The sequence below is a fragment of the Equus przewalskii genome, chromosome 19 (genome assembly GCF_037783145.1).
Source record: "Equus przewalskii isolate Varuska chromosome 19, EquPr2, whole genome shotgun sequence".
In the NCBI taxonomy this organism is placed as follows: Eukaryota; Metazoa; Chordata; class Mammalia; order Perissodactyla; family Equidae; genus Equus; species Equus przewalskii.
Genome location: NC_091849.1, coordinates 26017697 through 26040548, shown reverse-complemented (window position 1 = coordinate 26040548; position 22852 = coordinate 26017697). Strand labels below are relative to the sequence as shown.

Genomic DNA, 22852 nt, shown 5'->3' with positions numbered 1-22852 from the left:
AAGGGATCTGAAAATTGTTTTATCATAATGCACTCCAGAGGAATGTTGTTATCTTAGTGTCCTACAGAATATGATGCTGACGCATTACAATGACAACACTGTGGAAGCTGGTCCTGGTGAGCAGAAAATAGCAAATATACTAGATGTCTTAGTAAGAGATGTGAATCCCAGAGTTTAGAGATAAAAAACATGAAAGTTCAAGAGACTGCTGCAGAGAAGCTTATGGGGGTCTGGTGATGTGAGATATTTCCGAATATTCTCGCAAGAGTGAGAAACAAGTTGCTGCTCCTCAGAACTCCCACCTTCAGAAACTCAATGCTTGATAGGCCTCTTTGGATTTTGGAAGCAACGTGTGTACTATATCTGGGTGTGCTACGGTCACCAGCTGCCAGATAATTTGTAAGCCTGATGCTTTTTATTAGGGCCCCCTTTGAAGTGTAAATATCTTACCGCTTGGGCTTTGTAACACAGAAGAGCCATTGGCCTGGAGTTATCCATGGCAGACAGAAATGCTCTAAGGAGACTCTTGCAAAGCTCATGAAGAGCATCACACCTGGGGATTTGGAATAAGGCCATATTTTATTCTGATGACAACTATTCTTTCTTTGAAAAATAACTTCTAGCTTCTACTGGACCATTTTAGTTACTGAATGCCTGACGATGGGACACAAAGTAAACATGTGTCCCAGAATATTCACCAGAAACTGAGTATTCTGTGATCTACTGAATTATAAAAATGGATATGCACTGTGGCATTTCATTTTGAAATGAAATTCTATAGACACGACCAGATCTGAGATAGTCTGGAGAGTATGTGTAATGCCCAGACTCCTATGGTATTTGTTCTTACTGCTTTGTTATGTCTTATTCAACCGCTTTTTATGACCTCACAGTAAACTTCCTATGACTAGTTACCAGAGGATTAACAATCACTGGTCTGTTTTGATTGGCTTTGCAGAGCATTCTATAACCAGGTAGAATTGGATGGCTGTGCCCTACAAGCTACAATTCCACTTAAGAATAGGAGGCTGAGAGAGAGAGTAGTGAAGAGAAATTCTCCCCGTCAGCAGAACATTGGGTAGTACATCCATTCTCACGGGAGGGAATCTGGCCTGATGTAGGAAAAGCAAATCTATATGTATCTTTACTAATTTATGGACAGTGACTAATGAGTTATCCAGCTAGTCAAGGACAGGGAAAACAAGACTAGAAAATTAACATCATGAATATCTTGTGGAGTGTAATGTGAATAGACACAGATAGTGAATATATTTGAGTCATACCAAAATGCTCACAAGAGGGCTTCCCTCATGAGAAAGGCTCTCCCCTCAGGTGGAAATGATGACCTATCCTGTGAGGATCAGTCAACCTCTTTCCCCAGCCAACCAGTGATTGCAAAATTGTCTATGTACAAAGGAGTTCATAGTGGTGGAGATGAAGCCTATTGATGGGTTCAAATTATGGGATTACTAACACCAAGCTGATTGGGCTACCACCACTGCTGACCACTACTTGCCAACAAGAGAGGCCACTGCTACACCCCTTACAGTATCATCTCCAGGGAACTATCAGCTGGCCACTAGTCAGTGAGTTGATTATACTGGACCCTTCTTTCATGGAGGAAGCACTAATTTTTCCTTACAGGGATGGACACATATTTAGGGTCTGGATTTGCTTTTCTTGCTTGTATGTTTTAACTCCTACCACCATCCGAGGACTTAGAGAATACCTTTCCCATCATCATGGTATCTCAAAAAATGCCTCTAAGCATGGCACATATTTTGCAGCAATGGCCGTGCATCCACGGGATCCACTGGTTTTAACGTGCACCTCATTACCTAGAAGCTACTGGCTTGATAGAATTGTGAGCGGCCTTCTGGAAGCCCAGTTATGTCACCAACTGGAAGATAGAATCTTCACATTTTTGTCTTAACAGGATATGGTATATGCCTTAAAAGAGTGACCAATATATGAAGCCATCTCCCCTGTATCTAGAATACACAGATCTGGGAATCAAGAGGTAAGAGTGGGAATGATTCTTCTCGTTATTACACCCAGGGATCCATCTGAAGAATTTTGTATCCTGTCCCTATGACCTTGAGCTCTGAGGGATTAAGAGTCTTCATGCCCAATAGAGAAATGTTTCCCTAGGGAACAGTGTCAGCTTTCAAACTAATTGATTAATTAATTGATTTCAATTAATTTGAAAGCTGAGAACTGTCTTTGGACATCTCAGTCTTTTCATGCCACTGAAGCAATAGGCAGAGAAGAGGGTTCCTCTTCTTTCTGGGATGATTGGCCCCAATTGCTGGGAAGTAATTGGGTTTTTGCTGTCCAGTGGAGGCTAAGAAGATACTACTATAACCCACGGAAGTCTCTGAGTGTTGTTTGCCCACAACCCCTGGTCAATAAAAATTTGTGGCAAACTGATAAAGAAAAGACAACCAATGATGCAGATCCCACAGGAATAAAGGCACAAATTATACTGCCATATAAAGAATCCAGCCAAGGTGCTGACAGAGGTCTGGGTAATAAGGAATGAGTCCTTAGAAAAAGGAAACTATGATTACTAATTTAAGCCTCATGACCAGCTGTAGACGCAGAGTCCATAGAAGCTTTGTATTAACTGAATTTTCTCAGTTTTTATCCTAGTACCTTCTAGCAAGGTGATGACTAACTATCATTTTAGGTTTAAGGTGGGACTATGAACAAAGTGAAATCACCTCATGAACTGGCTGTGATTTCATGCATTTCATGTTGGAAATGTAAATTTTTCACCTGGTAAAAGGATAAGAGAAAATGCCAAAGGACAAAAGGAGTGGACTGGGCCAGATATGTATTAACCTTTGCCGGTTCAGATTCGCTCTCCCTCTCCTTCATCCTGTCCCCAGGAGGCTGGCCTATGTAGGAATTCAGTCCTTGCCTTCTGGCTTCTGGTTGGATTTGGCCAGTGGAAAGTAAAAGTAGATCTGAGAGAGGAAGGAGCTCTTTCTGTCTCAGATTCCATTTCCTCCCATTGCCCTTTTGGGCCTAGGTATGGTAACTGCCTACATAGGCTAGCATCAGGGCTGTCAAATGACAAAACTCAAACAATTTAGTAAGGAGTTTGATGTCCTTTATTTCAGGGAAAACAATCTGTGGATTGGGGGAGGCAGTGCCTCACAGAAGTGGAGTGCTCTTCCACAGGGATTTCGGGCAAGAGTGCGGTTTATAGAGTGTTAGAAGAGGCAACACAGAAACAGGGTGTGATTGGCTAGAAAGTCGGGGATTTCCTTATAAGGCAAACCAGTCCTAATTTCTAGGATAAGGTGAGCTAGCTAAAGCTGAGGTGGAGGATTGTGATTGGTGTATGCTAGGTTTCCTAACAGTGAGGCATTTCCAGTAAGTGCAGCTGACCTAGATTTAGATTTGTGACATGGGCCGGGTCACTGGGGTAGCCTCTATTTTGTGGGTCCAAATATATCAATTAACTTTATCAGGGCACCACACTATCCCTCGTGGTTTCCTAACTCCTTGCTCACTTTACAAGTAGCCTATTGAACAATAATCAAAGTACTCAATTTGAGTGAATATCCTTTTCCTGATGGAACACTGGCTGACGTACTGACCTCTTCTAGCTTATATGCTAGTGGAGTTTACAAAACAAAAATAAACAAAAATAGAAAAGTTATTTGTTCTTAAAATATAATAATTGGCAGGGAGTTTAAGACCCTGGTATAGTAACAGTGAATGGCTGTCAGCAGGCATAATGTGGATTAGGATTCAGGGAATACCTCACTGAAGAGATGCACTACTAGGAAAACTGAAGAATGAATCGGAGTTATTCAAGGAAAGACGAGTTCAACAAACACTCTTGGCCTTGAAAATAGTAAATGCAAAGCTACTGAGGCAGGAAGAAGCATCACATGTTCTAGAAACAATGGTCTCTTGTGATTGGAGTATAATGAAAGAAGGAGAGTGACAAATAAAAATGGCAAGCAATAGGATATATTGGAGAATATGAGGAAGCCATTTGGTATAGACCTAATTTGGCCTGACCTTGTCTTTCCAAAAGGGCCTGACCGTGGCTGTTGAGCATGCATTGTATATCTGCTTTAGATTTTCCCTATGGCAAGAACAAAGGCCCTTGAGGTAAAGGTGCAACTTCCCTGCCCCTCCCAACCTTGGTGTCTCCTTAAGGATTAAGCATCTTTCCTTAGGCTAGAAACTGATTGCTGCGCTCACCTGTGACCACCCAGCTCCAGACAATAGACTTGCCTCCTGCTACGCCCACGAAGATAGCAGACCCACTACCTGCTGTGTCCATCAAGTGCTGTGCCAACAGGGCAATCTTGTGACTATTGTGGGAGGGACATTTCAGTCACATGTGAAACACCCTGTTTGGGGGTATATAACCACTCTGTGCACCCCACTTCTTCGGTGCCCTTTCTTCCTTTGGGAAGAAAGACCTCGGGCCATGGTCCTCAGATTTCAGCTCAGAATAAACTCACCCAAATTTTCATTTACAGATTGGTTATGGATTATTTTCCTTGACAAGCGAAACAGAGAAGTCCTGGAAGTAAAGAAGGTCAGGTACATGGGAAACACTTTGCTTTTTTTATATGTCTGTTTTCTTTCCCAAATTCATGCTTTCCTTTGTATCCTGAAGCCTAGAAGACTATAAATTACATTTCCCTGGTTCCTTTGCCAGCCATGTTCTGGTTAGTTTCAGCCACTGGGAAGCAATGGAAGAGAAATGAGAAGCCAGGAGGAAAGGAGAATCTACTCGCTTCTGGCAATAATGGTGGTGAGTCCATGAAGGTGGAACAGGGAGAGTTGATCACTGTAAAATAGTAATCCTTCCCCCTGGGGAAGGGAAAAAACAACTCTAATATTATCTCTTTATATCATCTAATTTACTGAAAGGACATTTTGGAGACTTACAGGAGCTGGTATATTCAGGAGAGGCTTCTAACTTATTTACCAGGAGTACCAGATCAAATCAGACAGGTCAACCCCTAAATACACTTTCTAATTCTAGTCTGATAATTTTATTAATTCATAAAGTTTTCAAGCAAAGTATGGACTGCACTGATTTCTCCTTGAAAATATCAGTTAGTTTAGCAATTCTGCTGTGAATGTAATAAGGTTAGTTTTTGATAGGTCAAACAATTTTAATTTACACCAGCAATTTTACCTACAAAGTTTTTTGTTTTATATTATTCCAAATGCTATCTGGGATCTTAAGTTCATTTACTGATTGCCAATTGTGAGTCTAGATATCAGTCAGTCGGTGAGCCTTGTAAACAGAACTCTTATCAAGGCTCAAACTAGCACACACAGAATCTAGATTCCATGATATGTGAAGCCATGTCAACTAAGTCAGCTGGATATAAAATTACATTCTTTTGTCCTTAGTCAAGCATTCTCATTACCCATTACCATATATATGTCTGAGATTTTGTCATTATTAATTATCAAAAGCATGCAGTAATTTTGGAGCGTAAACCTTTACACCTTCGATTTGGCTTTACAATCGTTCCCTACAAACAATGCATGACAACAACTCCATCTAGGAATAGGTATGAAGATGATGGGGTGAAGGGTGGAATGTAAGGAAAAGTATGTGTTTTTAAGTGTGATCCTCATTTTCAGGAATCTTTCGTTATTCACTTTAAACTATTGTAAACACTATTTGAATAATTAAATCTACCTAGTTTTATTCTTTTTCATTTGGCATCTGTTAATGCAAATCTGATCACGAAACTCTCCTACTAAAATCTTTCAACATCTCCCTTTAGCATTCTCATCCAAGTTTTTACACACCTTAGACCAAAGTATACAAGACCAGGTAGTTAAGAGAAGACAGTCACGTGTGGGTTCTGTGTTGACGTAAATAATATCCTGAGTTATAACTTTCTGTCCTACAAATTGAGAACCTGATTGGATAAATAACACTGTCTTTTCTTGTCCATTCAGTTTGCGATGCTATAACAAATACCATAGGCTGGGTGGCTTAAACAACCAACATTTGTTTCTCACAGTTCTGGAGTCCGGGAAGTCCATCGTCAAGGTGCTGGCAGATTCAGTGTCTGGTGAAGACCTGCTTCCTGGTTTGTAGGTGCTACCATGTCTCTGTGTGCTCATGTGACTTCTTCTTTGTGGGCTCAAGGAATGGGGGTGGCTCTGGTCTCTTCCTCTTGTAAGGGCACTAGTCCCATCATGAGGATTTTACCCTTATGACCTCACCTCAACCCTCTTACCTCCCATAGGCCCCACTTCCAAATACCATCACATTGGGAGCTATTAGGATTTCAACATATTAATTTGAGGTTGGGGGACACAGATATACAGTCCATAGCATTTCTTTTCTAAACTGAAACAATACCCACCTCAAAGGGTTGTAAGAATTAAATAAATATATCCATATGTATCCATATAGAGCCCATAAGTGATCAGTACTGAATATTCTTCCATGTTTTCTTGAAAAGCTCATTCTCCTCTCCTTTGGGCCTCAACTATTGATTTTGAAGCCTTCACATTATAGTGCAAAGCTGGATTATTTCCCAGTATTGGATGAGTGAAGCAATTTGCTAGATCTGGAGGAGGGAGAGAAGGCCAGTGGAGAATCCTCTCATATTCCTTACAATTGTTTTATATCAGCTTCCATTTGCTATGATTGAGGCATCTAAAGCTCTTACAGGAATATATAAAATTAGAAAAGGTTTTTAGAAAGTTTGCATGTTTTTTCATTTCTCTAAAAAGAAAACATCCCCTTTGAATTCCAGGATGAAAGTAAAGAAGCAGTATCAGCTGCGTATGCTAAAGTCAGTCTTAGAAATACCATCACAGACAGTACTCAACGTTGATATGTATATTTATGTTAATATGTGTCATAGACGTGGAAATGCAGTGCCTGGACCCCCATCAAGGGAAGACTTGCTGCCCAGCTGCAGAGAGCAGTTAGCAGGTAGGCAGCCCCTGTCGGCTCCGTCAGTGTTGGATTGAGTTTACATTCAAGGTCACTCCCTTCCCCTGGGCAGTTCACATCAGTGCAGAGCAAAGTAGGGATATACAGGCTGGTCCAGGGGCATTTTGCCCAATGTGGGGCAACTCTGACAAACTATATAGGCTCCAGAGCTCTGCACATGTTTGGTCTGTATCACAGTTTGACATTCTCCTCCATCCAATCCTAGTTCTCTTTCCCTTCACAGATGTTGGTCCCTAATAAACATCTTGCACCCCAAACTCCATTTCAGGATCTCTGTCCAGGGAACCCAATCTGTATCATTTGGTGACCATAATTTTTTTCCTGGGTCTCTTGCATGTTATTGTCATTCTATTCAGCAGGACTCTGCAAACAAAAACTAGGAGTAGCAAATAAGCCTGTGTGTACTGTATTATAAACCATGTCTTCTTAAATCTTTGTAAACTATGTGATAAAGTTAATACGAGTTGTATGGTGCCTTTTTTTTTTTTTAAAGTGGGTTGGATTCCATAGCTTTTTATATCTAACTAATTTGTATTATCAAATGTAGTATCTCAGAGATCTGGATTGCTATTTCTTTTGATTATTAGTGCGTATTAATTTACACATTCTACAGTCATAAATTAGGGGTCTGTCCTTCTTCCTCCCTATTACCTGCTTTTATTTCATAGCCTTACGGGCCTTCTGTCTGTTCCCAAGAAATATCAAGCTCATTGTGTCTTAAAGCCTCTACATTTTCAGTTACCTCTACTTGGAATACTCCTCCCCTAACATGTGCTTGTCTCATTTGTTTTTTTCAATTTATGTAGGCCTCTGATCAGGACACACCTCTAAAGAGGTCATCTCCACTTACCCACTATCTAAAATAGTAATTCCTATTATGCTCTTTAGTTTATCTCCTCTACTCATAGAATACGTTATCTGACCTTACACCACGTTTACATGTTTGTGTCCCGTCCCACCCACCCCTGTCCAAGCAGTACTTTACATGGAGGCAGATTCTTTTAGACTGCATTCCCTGTTTACACCTTGAACTACCAGAAAAGTGCATTAAATGAATGTGTTCCAAAGAAATAGGATCAAGAATATATCAATGTGACTTCATAAATCCTGGATATTTTTAGTCAAATTGTAACTCCCATTACAATAAAATCTAACTTGAAGATGAAAATTCCACGAGTAGAATTTTAAGAATTTCATCATTTGGTGAAAATTACTCTCGAGTTAAACCACACTATATTTAGGCTTATTATTAGAGTTGCTCCACCTCCTCCCGAGAAAAGAACCACTTCACACTTTGTATGGTTATAACCAAAAGCAAAAATACAGTAAATTGTGTGTACCAGCCTTCTCTCTGACAGGGTGGGTGGCTCTGAAAAGAGCCTTTGTTTTCCAGTGTTTCTAGCGAAGCTTCCTCCCCCTTATTTGGCTTTGTGGTGGCTCTCGGTCTTCTTGGGCAGCAGCACGGCCTGGATGTTGGGCAGCACACCACCCTGCGCGATAGTCACTTTGCCCAGCAGCTTGTTGAGCTCCTCGTCATTGCGGATGGCCAGCTGCAGGTGGCGCGGGATGATGCGCGTCTTCTTGTTGTCGCGGGCCGCGTTGCCCGCCAGCTCCAGGATCTCGGCCGTCAGGTACTCCAACACCGCCGCCAGGTACACCGGCGCGCCGGCCCCGACCCGCTCGGCGTAGTTGCCTTTACGGAGCAGGCGGTGCACTCGGCCCACGGGGAACTGCAGCCCGGCCCGAGAAGAGCGGGTCTTGGCCTTGGCGCGAGCTTTGCCTCCTTGCTTGCCTCGTCCAGACATAACGACCTCACCAGCCTCGCCTCAAGCAACTAACAAAATGAAAGTACAGGGGCAGCAGTTTTTATAACCCCTATTGGGCGCGAAAAAGAAGGTTTGTCATTGGTTAGGAGTGCAGATTCATTTTAACCAATGGATACGCGAGTTTGGAATTCTTGCATTCTGATTGGGCAGAACTAACCTGACGTTTCCCCAAATAGCCACCAATCAAACATAGGACTTTAACGCATCACTTTTTGCATAAGAGGTTCTATATACAAAGGCCATTTAACGCTCAGCCTACGTTATTTCTCTGCCTCTTTTCTAGTAAGTTGTGTTTTCTCTCGACTATGCCGGAACCAGCTAAATCCGCTCCAGCCCCGAAGAAGGGCTCCAAGAAGGCGGTGACCAAGGCGCAGAAGAAGGACGGCAAGAAGCGCAAGCGCAGCCGCAAGGAGAGCTACTCGGTCTACGTGTACAAGGTGCTGAAGCAGGTCCACCCCGACACCGGCATCTCGTCCAAGGCCATGGGCATCATGAACTCGTTCGTCAACGACATCTTCGAGCGCATCGCGGGCGAGGCGTCGCGCCTGGCGCATTACAACAAGCGCTCGACCATCACCTCCAGGGAGATCCAGACGGCCGTGCGCCTGCTGCTGCCCGGGGAGCTGGCCAAGCACGCCGTGTCGGAGGGCACCAAGGCCGTCACCAAGTACACCAGCGCCAAGTAAATTTGTCAAGTAAGCGTCTTCAATCCCATCCCCAAAGGCTCTTTTAAGAGCCACTAAGTTGTCAACATTAGAGCTGTAAATACATGTTCGGATCTGGGCTTAAGTAAAGGCGATTATCTTGGGGTGGTTGAGGATTATATTATGCTCAAGAAAGGATGTGTACTCCTAACAGTCTCTGGCTAGAAAGAAATCAGATACACTGACAAAGTGTCTCCCTTATATAATCAAGAAAAGGGTAAGGCCGGAGATGTTAAACAAGTTTTTTTTTTTCTTTCCCTGTGTGTGTGTGTGTAACACAAAGATTTCTGGCTTTGGCGCGAAAATAGATCCTTGAATCGCGTGGAAGCCGAGTACCTTCCGGTTGAAATCCTATTGGCCTTTTGTGTCACGTTTCCTTTTTCTCTCCACCATCGGAGTTCTAATCTGCGTTTACATACTTAAATTTGGTCTCTGAGCTAAAAGTGCAGCGTCTTAGCTGAGCAGTTACTTCATGTTCTTTTAGGTGATACGGTGTGATTAAAAAGATGAAGAATGACAGGGAGGGGCGTTAAATAGTCAGAACAATGCCTTTTGTTCAGTTTTATTTAAATTTTGGCCTCTACAACCCATTTGGGTTTAGGAGAATGCCAGACCACCAGAAGTAATAAATAGTCTGTAAGGCAAAGATGAGAAGTATAGTTTTTCTCCTGAGTAAAGAAATGGAATGGAGGAAACACAAACCAGATCTTAAATGACCAATTTACTAGTTTTTAAGTCAAATATATATGGCTAGAGAGGAAATAAGTGACAAAGAGATGGCATAATGAGGAAAAACAAGGGTACATTAATAAGAATTGGGATCTTGTGCCTCTAATTTGAGCAAATTAAACTCTTGTGCATTTGTTTACCTATTCCTCAAAGAATATTGAGCTGAACTTTGTGATTCCTTTCAGCTGTTAAATTCGCTGCTCTCCGGAGAAACAATGAGATGGGTGTGAGGAGAGGGAGAGAATAAACAACTTTCTCAGGCCCACAATCAAACCAATTGTAGAAGAGATTGAATAATGAAATTACATTGGGATAGCCACAGGCAGATCTTGTACCTGGCCTGACACATTTTCCCAAATTCTCCGTTGTAGGATTAGGACCAGTACCTACTCTTTGTGATGGCTTCTCTATCTACTGAGAGAATGATTAAGAATATTACAGCTTTAGGTTATAGAATATAATATATTTGTGACTTGGTTATTTGACTTGGCTGTCAGTGCCTCTATTTTGCCATTTTAAAATGAGGATAATAAAACCTATCTCACAAGAATGTTACATGAGATAATCCATGTAAAGCATTTGGCACAGATTTGAATAAACTTTCAATATAATTTAGGTATTATTTTCTCTTCTGTCTCACTCTTTGCCTCTCGCAACACCTTGCAAATTTTAGGCATTCAGTTAATCATTTTTTAAGAGAATAGAAAGGTCAGTCTGTTATCAACTCGTTCAGAAAAGCCTTACTCTCAATTCAAGCCAAATGAGATAAGTATCATAGATTATTTTTTTGTCCAGTTGATGCCTGAAGCTCTTTGGGGAATTGAGGGAGAGGGAAATAACTCCTATATGAAAAGGCAGCATTCACAAAAGTTATCAAAAACATAAATTCAACATTATTAAAATTAATTTTTGCGCATATGGATAGGAATAATGTTTAAAAACAAACCAATCCACAAGGTGACAGCCTATATTTGCCACATGCATATTCACAAAAGATTAAAAGCCAAAAAAACCCCAAAGAATACTTACAAATAATAAATAAATTCCAGGAAATAAAAAAATGAGCAAAGAATGGAAGGCAGTTTCCAGAAAGGGAAGAAAACTTAAACAGCTAAAAATTCCATTAAAAAAGCAACTTTATTAGAATCAGAGAAGTAAAACTTAAGAACGCCAATGGGATACTATTTAGAAAATCCTTAGATTGGCCAAAAATTTAGCAAATGTTGAAGTATGCAGTAACAACAACTGTCAAAGACTCCTGGTGGAATATGGGAGTGTAAAGTGAACATAAAACCCCAGAAAGCAAATTGTTCATTTCTTTTCACGCTGAATACGCATATACCCTATTACCAAGCAATTCGACTCCTAGATATGTAACTAGAGAAAGAGCACAGCTGTTTACAATGCCCATTGCAACACTGTTTGTAATTGGGTGAAAAGATAAACTAGAATTACACGTTTTGACACGGATATATTTCAAAAGCAAATGTAGAAAAAAAGTTTTATAAAGATGTACAAAAATATACGTTTTAAAGTTTTTAAAACTTGCAAAATAATGCTATATTGCTTAAGGGTATGCACATCTAAAGTTAAAAAATAGAAAACATGGGAACAAACACCAAAATCAGGATCCTGGTTAATTCCGGGCTGGGGAAACATAGTACTGAGAGAGGAAGGAGACGCGGAGGGATTCAACTGTATTTGAATTAACTTTAGGTGGTAACATTTACTTTAAGTGGTGTGGTATTCTTTAGCGTCTGTTGTATACCCCATGTATTTACCCCCAGTGGAGCTCTCTGCCACAGCTTTCTTTTTTTTTTTTTTTTTTTCCCCCAAAGCCCCCCGGTACATAGTTGTGCATTCTTCGTTGTGGGTTCCTCTAGTTGTGGCACGTGGGACGCTGCCTCAGCGTGGTCTGACGAGCAGTGCCATGTCCGCGCCCAGGATTCGAACCGACGAAACACTGGGCCGCCTGCAGCGGAGCGCGCGAACTTAACCACTCGGCCACGGGGCCAGCCCCACTGCCACAGCTTTCTTAACCAAACACCAGAAAACTTTCCTCAACGTCCCTGCACTGAGTGCAAGTTACTGCTCTGCTCAGACTCCTCACCCTGACGTTAATATATTTAAAGGACTGGAGAGAGGTTGCTAACGGTGGGCGAGGCCCTCTAGGCCTCAGGCCTCTTCACTAACTTTTGGTTAGGCTAACGACCCAGATTTTATGAGGCTCCAGGCAGCTCCAACCTGCAGCGAGAGTAGTTGGCTAGCAGACTCTGCCTCCGCCTCGGAGAACCTTGGCCTGTGATAAGTTAATAATCGCCCTCTACACGCAACCCCACTGAGTTGACCTTATACAACCGCTCTAAAGAACTCATTAATAATAGCTTTCTGAAGAAACTTCTTTGCAGGTAATCACTTCAGCCCAGCTCTTTCGGTGAAAACTTGGGGGCCCTAAAAAGGGCCTTTTTAGTAAACGACTAGGTTGCAAGTGCTTTTTATCTTAGCCGCCGAAGCCATAAAGAGTGCGCCCCTGGCGCTTGAGAGCGTAGACCACGTCCATGGCGGTGACCGTCTTGCGCTTGGCGTGCTCGGTGTAGGTGACCGCGTCCCGGATCACATTCTCCAAGAAGACCTTGAGCACCCCGCGGGTCTCCTCGTAGATGAGACCGGAGATGCGCTTGACACCCCCACGCCGGGCCAGACGCCGAATGGCAGGCTTGGTGATGCCCTGGATGTTGTCCCGCAGCACCTTACGGTGGCGCTTGGCACCACCTTTACCCAGACCCTTTCCACCTTTGCCACGTCCAGACATCCTCAGGAAGTCAGTGAAGCAAGAAAATGAAGTCAGTGTTCGCAGCTCCCTTTTATAGGTAACCTCTGCGGACCAGAGTGAAAACCGAAAGAGCTGTGGCGGGAAGTCCCTCTGGGTTGGGGGAGGGGACCTAAAAGGAAACACTCTAGCTTATGCTGCTTCCTTTTGTTCTGTTTCAGTTAATTCTTTTAAACCCTCAAGACCTAGGCTTTCTCCTTCTTTTCTCATTTAATGTTTTGTGCCCCATCATAAAACTTTAACATTGTAGAGGATACATAAAAAGCAAAGAGAATAAAATATTCTGTTTTTATCTCTACATATATACAAGTATTTTCTTTCTCCAACAGTATTTTCATAACACCGTACCACTTTGGAAAGTTTTTCTCCTTCATATACAGGGGAAATATACTCCATATACTAACTTCCTAGAAACAGAACAAGATGGAGAAATAGAGAATTTCTATGGAAGGAGAATGGAGAATAGAACAAGATGAACAAAATAGAGAATTTTAAGATCTTCCAGGTGTGTTGCTAAATTCTCTTCCACCAAAAGTGTACCAATTTTCAGTATATCTTACTAATAAAGGATAGAACTATTTAAAAAAATTTAGCTCTCTAATGATCCGGACTTGGCTTCTTGTATAGAGAATTAACTTTTAAAAAATTAACTAGCTGACTAATCAATATAACATAATAAATACTGTCTCCACTGATTTGAGGAGCTTAATTGATCATATATTGAATATTTCGCTTAAAATTGTTTCTTCAGTTTTTATTGTTCTGCTGATCAGTCTACGTGTAGTGCCGAAGTATTATAATTATTTGTAAGGTTGAAAAATAGTTTAGTATTTGGCAGTGAGTTCCTACCTCATAATTATTTTTTCAAAAAAGTTTTGCTATTATCACCATTATTCTTAAAATTACAAACCATTTTATCTAGCTGCAACAAAAAAATTCTTTTAGTACTCTCATCAAAACTGTGTTCAATCTATCACATTTATTAGGGTAAATTTATTATCTTTGAAATACTGTGTCCTCCTAATCTGAAAAATACTGGATCTCTCCGTCAATCCGGGTCTTTAGATCTATCTCAGTAGAGTTTTTTCTAGATAATATATAATTTAAAAAATTAAAATAATATTTTCATTAATTACAAGAACAATTAATTTGTCATTAATGGGCAAGTGGAAAATTCAAATGCAGGGGAAAGAAAGTATACTTTTGTCTTTCTAAGAAAATTTTCATTGAAAGAATGATTATATACAAACATTCTTGGTTGAACATACTTAATTTAAAAAATATATACAGACAATTTTACTATTGCTTAAATTCTGAGAAATTTTAATCACTTTTTCCAGCATTAGAATGTAAACCCCTTGTTATTCAATTATTTTCTCACTATCCTTTATTTCAATGAGAGTTACTTTTAGCAATCTTGCATTACAGCATTTTCAAGGTATTTCACTTAAATTTCATAAAATAAAAATAATAAAATATACATTTTTATTAAAATATTTAAATTTTTTCCTGTACTTCTGTTGCAATAAAAGAAAACTTGTGAAACACCTTTGAAAAAAACAAAACTGATTCAACCAGCAAAAGCAGAATTCAGTGCATTTTATAGATGGATAGATAGCATAGGTTAATTAAACAAATTTGTTTAAGGTCAAAAACAAATTGAAAATAAGAGGCTTAATCCTCCCCGAGGGTCCCTCTCCTTTTCTTTTGCTCTTTCAGAATTTCCTTTTCTGCCCGTTTCAAATGTAGGTACATCATTTTAATGGCCAAATAAGCCCTTTGCCAGCCTCTTAACTCAGGAATGTTTCCTCAAGGACATTAGAGCCCTTTCTTTGAAATGTAATCATCAAGGAAAATAGTGCTCTATTTTCCAGCTTCCTGAGGAGATAGACCTGACTTCAGCTGTTACCTGACTCCAAATTGCAAAGCCTATCTAAAATAATGAGTTGTATCCACTCAACTATATAAAAGAGTGAGATTTCTTTCTGTCTTTGCAATCTCTGAGAAGATTGCCTGTGATGAGCATGGCATACTGGCTTAACGCTTATTCCATATAAAATTTTCTCTTTTATTTTTAATTATATTTCCCCAACACTAGCTAACTGGAACACATTTTACAGATTCTTGTCTACATTAAAAATCAGTAAAATTCCCAGCAACCAGTAGCCAGCCTCTTTCCCTATCTGATTTCATGAGTTTTTGCATAGCAACTAGTGATAATAAAGTTAGCAAGGGATGGATATCTGAAAAGTTTGTCAGATTCTTTATAGTTTCTGGAATTGAAAGCCAATGGTGTTTAGTTTTCTATAAACACACCATATATTATTCTATAAAAATGTGATGCTATTTGGGCTGTTTTCTAACACGCAAACTGACTTAATTATCAAGATAAACTTAGTTAAGATCAAAGTATTTTCCTTGAATCTTTATATTCTTTCACAGTTGAAGGCTAGCTGAATATGCCACCCCAAACTAGGCCTCTTTGTCATAAGGATTATTTTGAACTGATTGTTTTTGAGAAATGGCACACACATGAGAATCTCTGAAAACAGTAGAAGTTACCTGTTTGTAAGAGACATTTACATTTACAAAGGAAATCTCCATTTGTAAGTGTCTCTCTGTCCCAGGAAGAGAAGAATGACTCTAAATCACAAGAGGATCTTAATGGAGAAGGCACCTACTTTAATCCGCATAACAAACCTTATACTTATTTAAGGTGCTTTTCCTGGTGACCTCTCATAACTGCCCTCCCCTGCAAGACACATACCTTCCTTTCTTTTGTCTTTAGCAGAAGATGGTGTATAAGGTGGTGGCCTGGGCCGTCTTGGGGGAGTTTACTCATTTTTCCTGAGTATCTCTCATGTATACATGAGGTATACATGTCCATAAAATTTTGGTTGTTTTTCTATTGTTAATCTGTCTTTTATTACAGAGTCTCAGCCAAGAACTCAGAAGGGTAGAGGGAAAATTATTTTTTCCTCCCCTACACAGTACACATCAAATCCAGCAGCAAACTTTATTAGTTACGCTTGCAAAATACATCCTATCCCTATCCATTGTCTACTGCCTCCAATTTAGGCCAAGCCACTATTCTCTCTCAAAAAGACTTCTGCAATATCTTCCTAACTTATATTCTTACTTCTAAACTTTGTAATCACTATACAGTTGCGTTAGTGAACTTTCAAAGAAATATAAATCAGGTTATGCCAGTCCTCTGTTCAAAACTCTTAGAGTGGACATTTAGAATGATTTGCAAAACTCATAGCATAGCATATAAAACTCTTCGTTATCTGACTTCTGCCTATCTCTGAACTCACTTTCTACCTTTGCTCCCTTCTCGATCTTCCTTAAACATTCTTGATCTTAAACTTTAACTTTCTTAAACTTTTTGATCTTGCTTAAACATTCCATGCATACTATTGCCTCAAGTATTTGCATTATCTTCTTTGCTTAGAATCCTTTCCCTGAAAGAGCAACATGATTTACTACCTGCTTTTATACATGTCCTCTGCTCAATTACCATCTGGTCAGATGTTCTAGGGGAATTGTAGTGGGTTGAATAGTGTTTCCCCAAAATTTATATCTACCTGGATCCTCAGAATATCACTTTATTTAGAAATAGGGTCTTTGCAGATGTAATAAGAATCTTGAGATGAAATCATCCTGCTTTTAGAGTGGGCCCTAAATCTAATGCCTGTTCTCCTTATAAGAAGAGGAGAGGACACAGAGACACACAAGGAAGAAGGCTATGTGAAGATGGAGACAGAGATTGGAGATATGCTGCCACAAGCCAAGGATGGCCAAGAATTGCTGGCAACCACCAGAAGCTGGAAGAGAGGTGTAGGTGAGGAAGACATTTTCTCTTCCCAAATGTGGGTTCATCTGGCTGGAGAACGAATTAAATTCACGTGAGACAGGATAGCAAGAGAAAATTAAACAAAGCTTTATGAGGAACCATGGTCCGGGGCCTTTCTTCCCGAAGGAAGAAAGGGCACCGAAGAAGTGGGGTGCACAGAGTGGTTATATACCCCCAAACAGGGTGTTTCACATGTGACTGAAATGTCCCTCCCACAATAGTCACAAGATTGCCCTGTCGGCACAGTGCTTGATGGACACAGCAGGGAGTGGTCTGCTATCTCAGAGGGCGTGGCAGGAGGCAAGTTTATTGTCTGGAGCTGGGTGGTCACAGGTGAGTGCAGCAATCAGTTTCTAGCCTAAGGAAAGATGCTTAATCCTTAAAGAAATGCCAACATTGGGAGGGGGAGGGAAGTCAGTTACAGAAGGTTACCAGACAAGCACAATAAAATGCAGATTTAAGTCCTTGTCTTTGGTATTGATTAAGAGTTTCTAGAGAGAAGGTCACCGCCTTTCTTCTTCCTGGTACAGAGAGGGAGGCACCTTTACAGCAGAGCCTCCTTCCCTGTCCCAGTTTATCAAAAGCAATCAACCTCAAATAATCCTGATGCCAAGGAGACATATCTTGGGGTGGCTGATTCCAGACCCCTACAGAGGTATGGAATGATTTCTCCCTCAAAGGCTCTAGAAGGAACCAACCCTGGTGATGCGGGGTCGGTGAGCCGAGGAGTCGAAAGAAAGATTTCTTGGACTCTCAAGATCTGGCAGTAGTGCTCTTTTATTTAGAGAATAGTGTGGAATAGCATGGGGACAGGACCCATGGGTAGTCAGGCTGCTGCGTGGGGACAGGGCCCACGGGCAGGAGGAGGTGCTGCTGCTGCTGCTTCTGCTGCCATGGGGACAGGACCCACGGGCAGTCAGAGCTGCTGCTGCTGCTGCTTCTGTTGCAAACGTGGCTGGAGAGTAAGGCTAACTTTAAGGCATAGGTATGTGAGCCATCTCTTTACAAGACAAAGAAAAGAACATGTAAAAAAGTTAAAATGGTATCAGTGCAGGTGGGGTCTGGTCATTGGGTGGTCCCGTAACCATGACTTTTAGATAAGAATCAAATCGGATTAAGTAAAGGTCAGAAGCCACCACCCTAAATCAGTTACATGATCAGTTACCACAGCATGGCTATCGACAGATAGGTGGTGTGGTTCCAAGAACTGGAAAGGAACGGGGCCGCCAAAGTGGTGAGTGCTGAACTTTAACCACTAAGCCATCAGGGCTGGCTCTAAAATTTAATATCTTTTATTTTTAAGCTTATTTTGTTTCTCGCTAGAATGTATATGCTATGAAGGCAAGGGAATTATCTTGTTTATTGAAGGCAAGGAAATTGTTTTGTTTACTATGCATGCATAGTGTCTACTTCAGTATGTCCATTTGTTGAAGGAACGAATGACTCACCTTAAATAGGTAATATTTTTTCATTTTGTGTGGAATTTTGTAATTTGTTTATTAACCTCTTCATTGAAATTCATTTGTTTTCAAATTGATGCCACCATATTTTTTGAGTCTGAAATGCACATCTGTACACATTTCAGCATCTCTTAAGTACAAATATATCTTAAAATTGATGGCATGTTGAATATAGTCAGCATTTCTTTTTTTGTGTGTTTGTTTACTGATGCATAATGGTTTATCTTACAATAGTAGGTGTTTTAGATGTGATGAATTCAGTTTTAAAACAATGTTGCAATCATCTTGAACACACGTCTTTGTGCATTTCCACCAAATAGTTATTTGGAGTAAATTCCTAGAGATGCATCTTAACCAAAGTTTTGATGGAGAATTTGGTCTCATTCTTTACCATCTGGTAAAGTTCAGCAGATTAGCGATTGCACTACTGGAGCAAAGTGGCAATATAAACTTTGAGTATTTATTTTGCATATTATTTCTAAAAACTGTCATTGTGGTCAGTGTCTTCCACATTTTGACTTCAGACATTGTTCCACATGAGAGAAATCCAAGCCTCATATTGATTTGGGTTGCAGCCCGCAAATGTTGATTAGGGCCCAGAATCACTTTCCGCATGGGGCAAGTTTAGGTCCTCAGGGAGATAAACTGTCCCTGGGGGAGAAAAGGGAAAGGAGCAGAATCTAGCCAAGACATAGGGGAGGTAATCAGGCTAAAGGAAGGGCTGATAATTGTCCTGATAATTGACCTTACCTTCTTATTCCTTCTCCCCTTTCCCTCCTAATCTCTACCACATCCACCTGTTTTTCTTAATGTGTCTGCCCACCATCACGAAAGGTTCTCCTCTAGCCTGTCCATCTCAAAATGAATAGATGCCCAAACTGTCTGTAATGGATATATAAATGTCTACAAATATAAGAAAAAAGTTCAATTAAATTATTAACCTAGAACACTGGATTTAAAATGAAAAAAAAAAACACTCTTAAAAGTATTGTAAAGACAGAGCTTTAATTTGCTTTAAAATTTTCCTTGGAAATATTCTTTGTGTATCATTTAAAAATATAATGTAGATTTCAGATTTCTAGTATTATAGACCTAATAGCATATATCAACAAAATATTAGTATTAGGTATTGAAGGGTAGCAGAATATACCAACCCAAAATATGCCGCTTTGGCATGAGGATTATTTTGAGCTGAAGGTATTTGAGATGAAGCAGATACAGGAAAAGCTCCTTGCCTTTCCCCTACAAAGATGTTCCTCTTCCCCTCCCTACCAGGAAGGACAAAAGTTAATCCCAGTAGACAATTTAGGACCTTTATCAGTGGAGAAGGCATCAACTTAAATCTGACTAACAGAATTTACCCCTGTTTTCCTGGTAACCTCCTCCTAACTGACTTCTCCACATCTTTTGTCTTTAGCTGAAGATGCTATTGAAGCTGGAGTTCTGAGGCACCTCCCAATTTACTCATTTTCCCCTGGGTATCTCCCATATATAAATAAGGTATATATATTAATAAACTTCTGCTTGTTTTTCTCTTGCAAATCTGTCTTTTATTACAGAGGTCTCAGCTAAAAACTCAGAAGAGGAAAAATTATTGGAAGAAAAACTAAAAAAAACTCAGAAGAGGAAAATTTTGGAAGAAAAATTATTTTTCTTTTTCTAATATCAGAAGACATATTTAAAGACAGAACAATTGAATAATGAATAAAATCATTTGGGTTTTTAAGCCTTTCCTTTTTTAAGGCCTACTATTTTAGAGGGGCCATTTCAGTGCCTATCAGTGTCAGATATTGTTGTCTGCATTTGTTTTTATTCTAAGAAGTCATATTTATACTGGGACTGGAAGTAGTTATATTTTAAGTACAAGAAATAGAAATAATAAAAGAATATAAATATTAATATGAGATATTAATAGACTGTAAGTGCTTAAAAAATTCTGGACAGTAAGAGACAGTTTCAGGGAAAAATTTTAAGTTGAAAAGGAATGGGGTAAGTTGACCAAATTTTAGAGCAAGGGTTTTCAACCTCGGGTCCATATATTGCCACAATACCTCCAAGGATAAAAAACTGCCAGGGTGTGGATGGAGTGGGGTGGTGGTGGTGGTGGTAAGGGATATGTCCATGAATTTGGATGGAGAAAAATATATTTTAATTAACCTTTGACTGAACTTTGGCATTTTAGTTTATTATGAATTTAGGTCACAAACCTCAGTACCTGTTACTTTGTTACCCAACGGAAATCACAGATGTCTTATTTCTCATAACAATGAGTTATCCTGAACCATCATTTATACTCATTTAATTACTGATGGCATTTATTAAGCTCACCAAAAGACTGTATTCTGTAATGTGCTAACTATATAAGCACGTATGTCTTCTATCAAATTTATTTTTAAAAATACTTTGATAACTGTAATGTAATAATTTTCTTTTGCAATTTTTCCTTTTATACACTTAAAACATTCTGAGAAGGTTTTCCATAAATGTCACCACACAGTCAAAGGTGTCTATGATATTCAAGAAAAAAAAAGTACGCCTTTTTTTTCAGATGACATTGGTTAAAGGAGTTCAGTGAGCAGAGTAGGAGGCAAGATTGTGCAACCTAGGCAATAAACACCATTGGCAGGGGTATTCCTTATTTAGTTACAAAAACAACAGAAGTTACTTGTAATGTCACATTAAATAGCCCTTTTCCATAGATAACCATGTTAGATTTGCTGAGAGGCCTCAGTTTCTGTCAGGAGCCTCCAACACTTATAAACAGCCCCTTTGTGGAACCATACCCTAACCTCATTTATATTTTCCTTACCCCACACACATTTTTAAGTCTGTGAGGCAGAAGTTTAACAGCCTATGTGATTAGCAACTTTACATTTCAATGGCAATAGTTATGGTAAATATTTCCTCAAACGTCTTGATTGGTTCGGACTTTGTTAGAAATAACTACCTTGCCAAATTCTCCTTAGGCAACGGCTCTTCAGATTTTAGGCGCATCCCAAACACGAGAGATCTTTCCTGGGCTCCAGAATGGTGTCACACCTACAGATGTAATCCCAACATTTTACTCATTTCATTTAGCAAAACTAAAGGTGGCGGTGAGCGGAGTGGCTCACAGCATAAGTACTCTTTGGAAAAATGTATGTGGCTCTGACAGACAGCTTTGGGCGGGGTAGACTATGGTGTCATGAAGATCTCCGTTGATCTGTAGCGGGGCTGGATGCCCTTGAGCCCGATGGTGATGCGTTTGGCATCGATGATGCACAGATTGCTGTCTCTGCAGAGCCCCACTAGGTGGGCCTCGCACCCTTCCTCCACCGCTACCGAGACCGAGCTCTAGAAGTGCAGTTCGGTCTAAAGCCCTGCAGGATCTCGAGCACCAGTCGCTGAAATGGCGGCTTGCGGATCAGCAGGCTCGGTGGACTTGTGGTAGTCACGAATCTCGCGCAGGGCCACCGTGCTAGCCGGGTAGCAGGGGGGCTTTTTCACGCCGCCCGTGGCCGGCGCTCCCTTGCAGGCAGCCTTGGTGGTCAGCTGCTTGCTGCATCGTCTCCTAAATTCGAAGCAGGGCAGTACTTTTCTACCACATTTCAGAAACAGAGGAACATAACGGCTCCTTATGGACGCACGTCAACTAGATGTTTAAGCAAGAGATCTAATAGGTCTACTCACAATCACTTCAAATAACTTTTTAGGTGAGATACAAACCTTACTGTCCCTGCAGTTTTGCTTTTAATCAATGATGTTTTGCTTTCAAAAAGATAGTTGTGACTCAACTTTTCCCGGTAAATCTTACTTTCTCATCCAATGTAAAACAAGCGTTAAGTTCTTTTCCAGAAAAGATGGGTGGCTCTGAAAAGAGCCTTTGGTTTGGACTCGACTTATTCGACATACTGTAAACTAATCTAGGCCATTACTTGCCCTTGGCCTTGTGGTGGCTCTCGGTCTTCTTGGGCAGCAGCACGGCCTGGATGTTGGGCAGCACACCGCCCTGCGCGATGGTCACTTTGCCCAGCAGCTTGTTGAGCTCCTCGTCGTTGCGGATGGCCAGCTGCAGGTGGCGCGGGATGATGCGCGTCTTCTTGTTGTCGCGGGCCGCGTTGCCCGCCAGCTCCAGGATCTCGGCCGTCAGGTACTCCAGCACCGCCGCCAGGTACACCGGCGCGCCGGCCCCGACCCGCTCGGCGTAGTTGCCCTTGCGGAGCAGGCGGTGCACTCGGCCCACGGGGAACTGCAGCCCGGCCCGAGAAGAGCGGGTCTTGGCCTTGGCACGAGCTTTGCCTCCCTGCTTGCCTCGTCCAGACATAATGATCTCTTCAACTTCACCTCAAACAACCAGCAAAGCAAAGGAACAAAGCAGCAGTTTTTATAAACCTTATTGGGCGCGAAAAAGAAGGTTTGTCATTGGTTAGGAGTGCAGATTCATTTTAACCAATGGATATGCGAGGTTGGAATTCTTGCATTCTGATTGGGCATAGCT

The 22852-nt window shown here is 40.8% G+C and overlaps 4 protein-coding genes across 7 annotated transcripts; 1 reads left to right on the top strand and 3 right to left on the bottom strand.

Moving 5' to 3' along the window:
* Positions 1-8061: 8061 nt before the first annotated feature.
* On the bottom strand, positions 8062-8775 carry H2AC12 (H2A clustered histone 12). Its single transcript, XM_008539402.2, has one exon. The coding sequence runs from the start codon at positions 8773-8775 to the stop codon at positions 8389-8391; it is 387 nt and encodes a 128-aa protein (XP_008537624.2). The 3' UTR covers positions 8062-8388.
* A 17-nt stretch (positions 8776-8792) lies between these two features.
* On the top strand, positions 8793-20072 carry LOC139077435 (histone H2B type 1-K). 4 transcript variants are annotated; one of them, XM_070585362.1, is made up of 2 exons: positions 8793-9491; positions 19793-19912. In XM_070585362.1, the coding sequence occupies exon 1, from the start codon at positions 9102-9104 to the stop codon at positions 9480-9482; it is 381 nt and encodes a 126-aa protein (XP_070441463.1). In that variant the 5' UTR covers positions 8793-9101; the 3' UTR covers positions 9483-9491; positions 19793-19912. The 4 variants fall into 4 exon arrangements, with proteins under 4 accessions (XP_070441463.1, XP_070441461.1, XP_070441462.1 ...); XM_070585360.1 differs by lacking the exon at positions 19793-19912 and adding an exon at positions 16770-17929 and having other exon boundaries at positions 9021-9491; XM_070585361.1 differs by lacking the exon at positions 19793-19912 and adding an exon at positions 16733-17243 and having other exon boundaries at positions 9024-9491.
* On the bottom strand, positions 12672-13116 carry LOC103563926 (histone H4). Its single transcript, XM_008539401.2, has one exon. It carries the CDS (start codon positions 13039-13041, stop codon positions 12730-12732), a length of 312 nt encoding a protein of 103 aa, XP_008537623.1. The 5' UTR covers positions 13042-13116; the 3' UTR covers positions 12672-12729.
* On the bottom strand, positions 19362-22678 carry LOC103563928 (histone H2A type 1). Its single transcript, XM_070585354.1, has one exon. The coding sequence runs from the start codon at positions 22676-22678 to the stop codon at positions 22286-22288; it is 393 nt and encodes a 130-aa protein (XP_070441455.1). The 3' UTR covers positions 19362-22285.
* Positions 22679-22852: the final 174 nt, after the last annotated feature.

Excerpts from the sequence above, each read along its gene's own strand:
- H2AC12 (XM_008539402.2), bottom strand. The coding sequence starts at position 8,775 with ATGTCTGGACGAGGCAAGCAAGGAGGCAAAGCTCGCGCCAAGGCCAAG.
- LOC139077435 (XM_070585363.1), top strand. The coding sequence starts at position 9,102 with ATGCCGGAACCAGCTAAATCCGCTCCAGCCCCGAAGAAGGGCTCCAAG.
- LOC103563926 (XM_008539401.2), bottom strand. The coding sequence starts at position 13,041 with ATGTCTGGACGTGGCAAAGGTGGAAAGGGTCTGGGTAAAGGTGGTGCC.
- LOC103563928 (XM_070585354.1), bottom strand. The coding sequence starts at position 22,678 with ATGTCTGGACGAGGCAAGCAGGGAGGCAAAGCTCGTGCCAAGGCCAAG.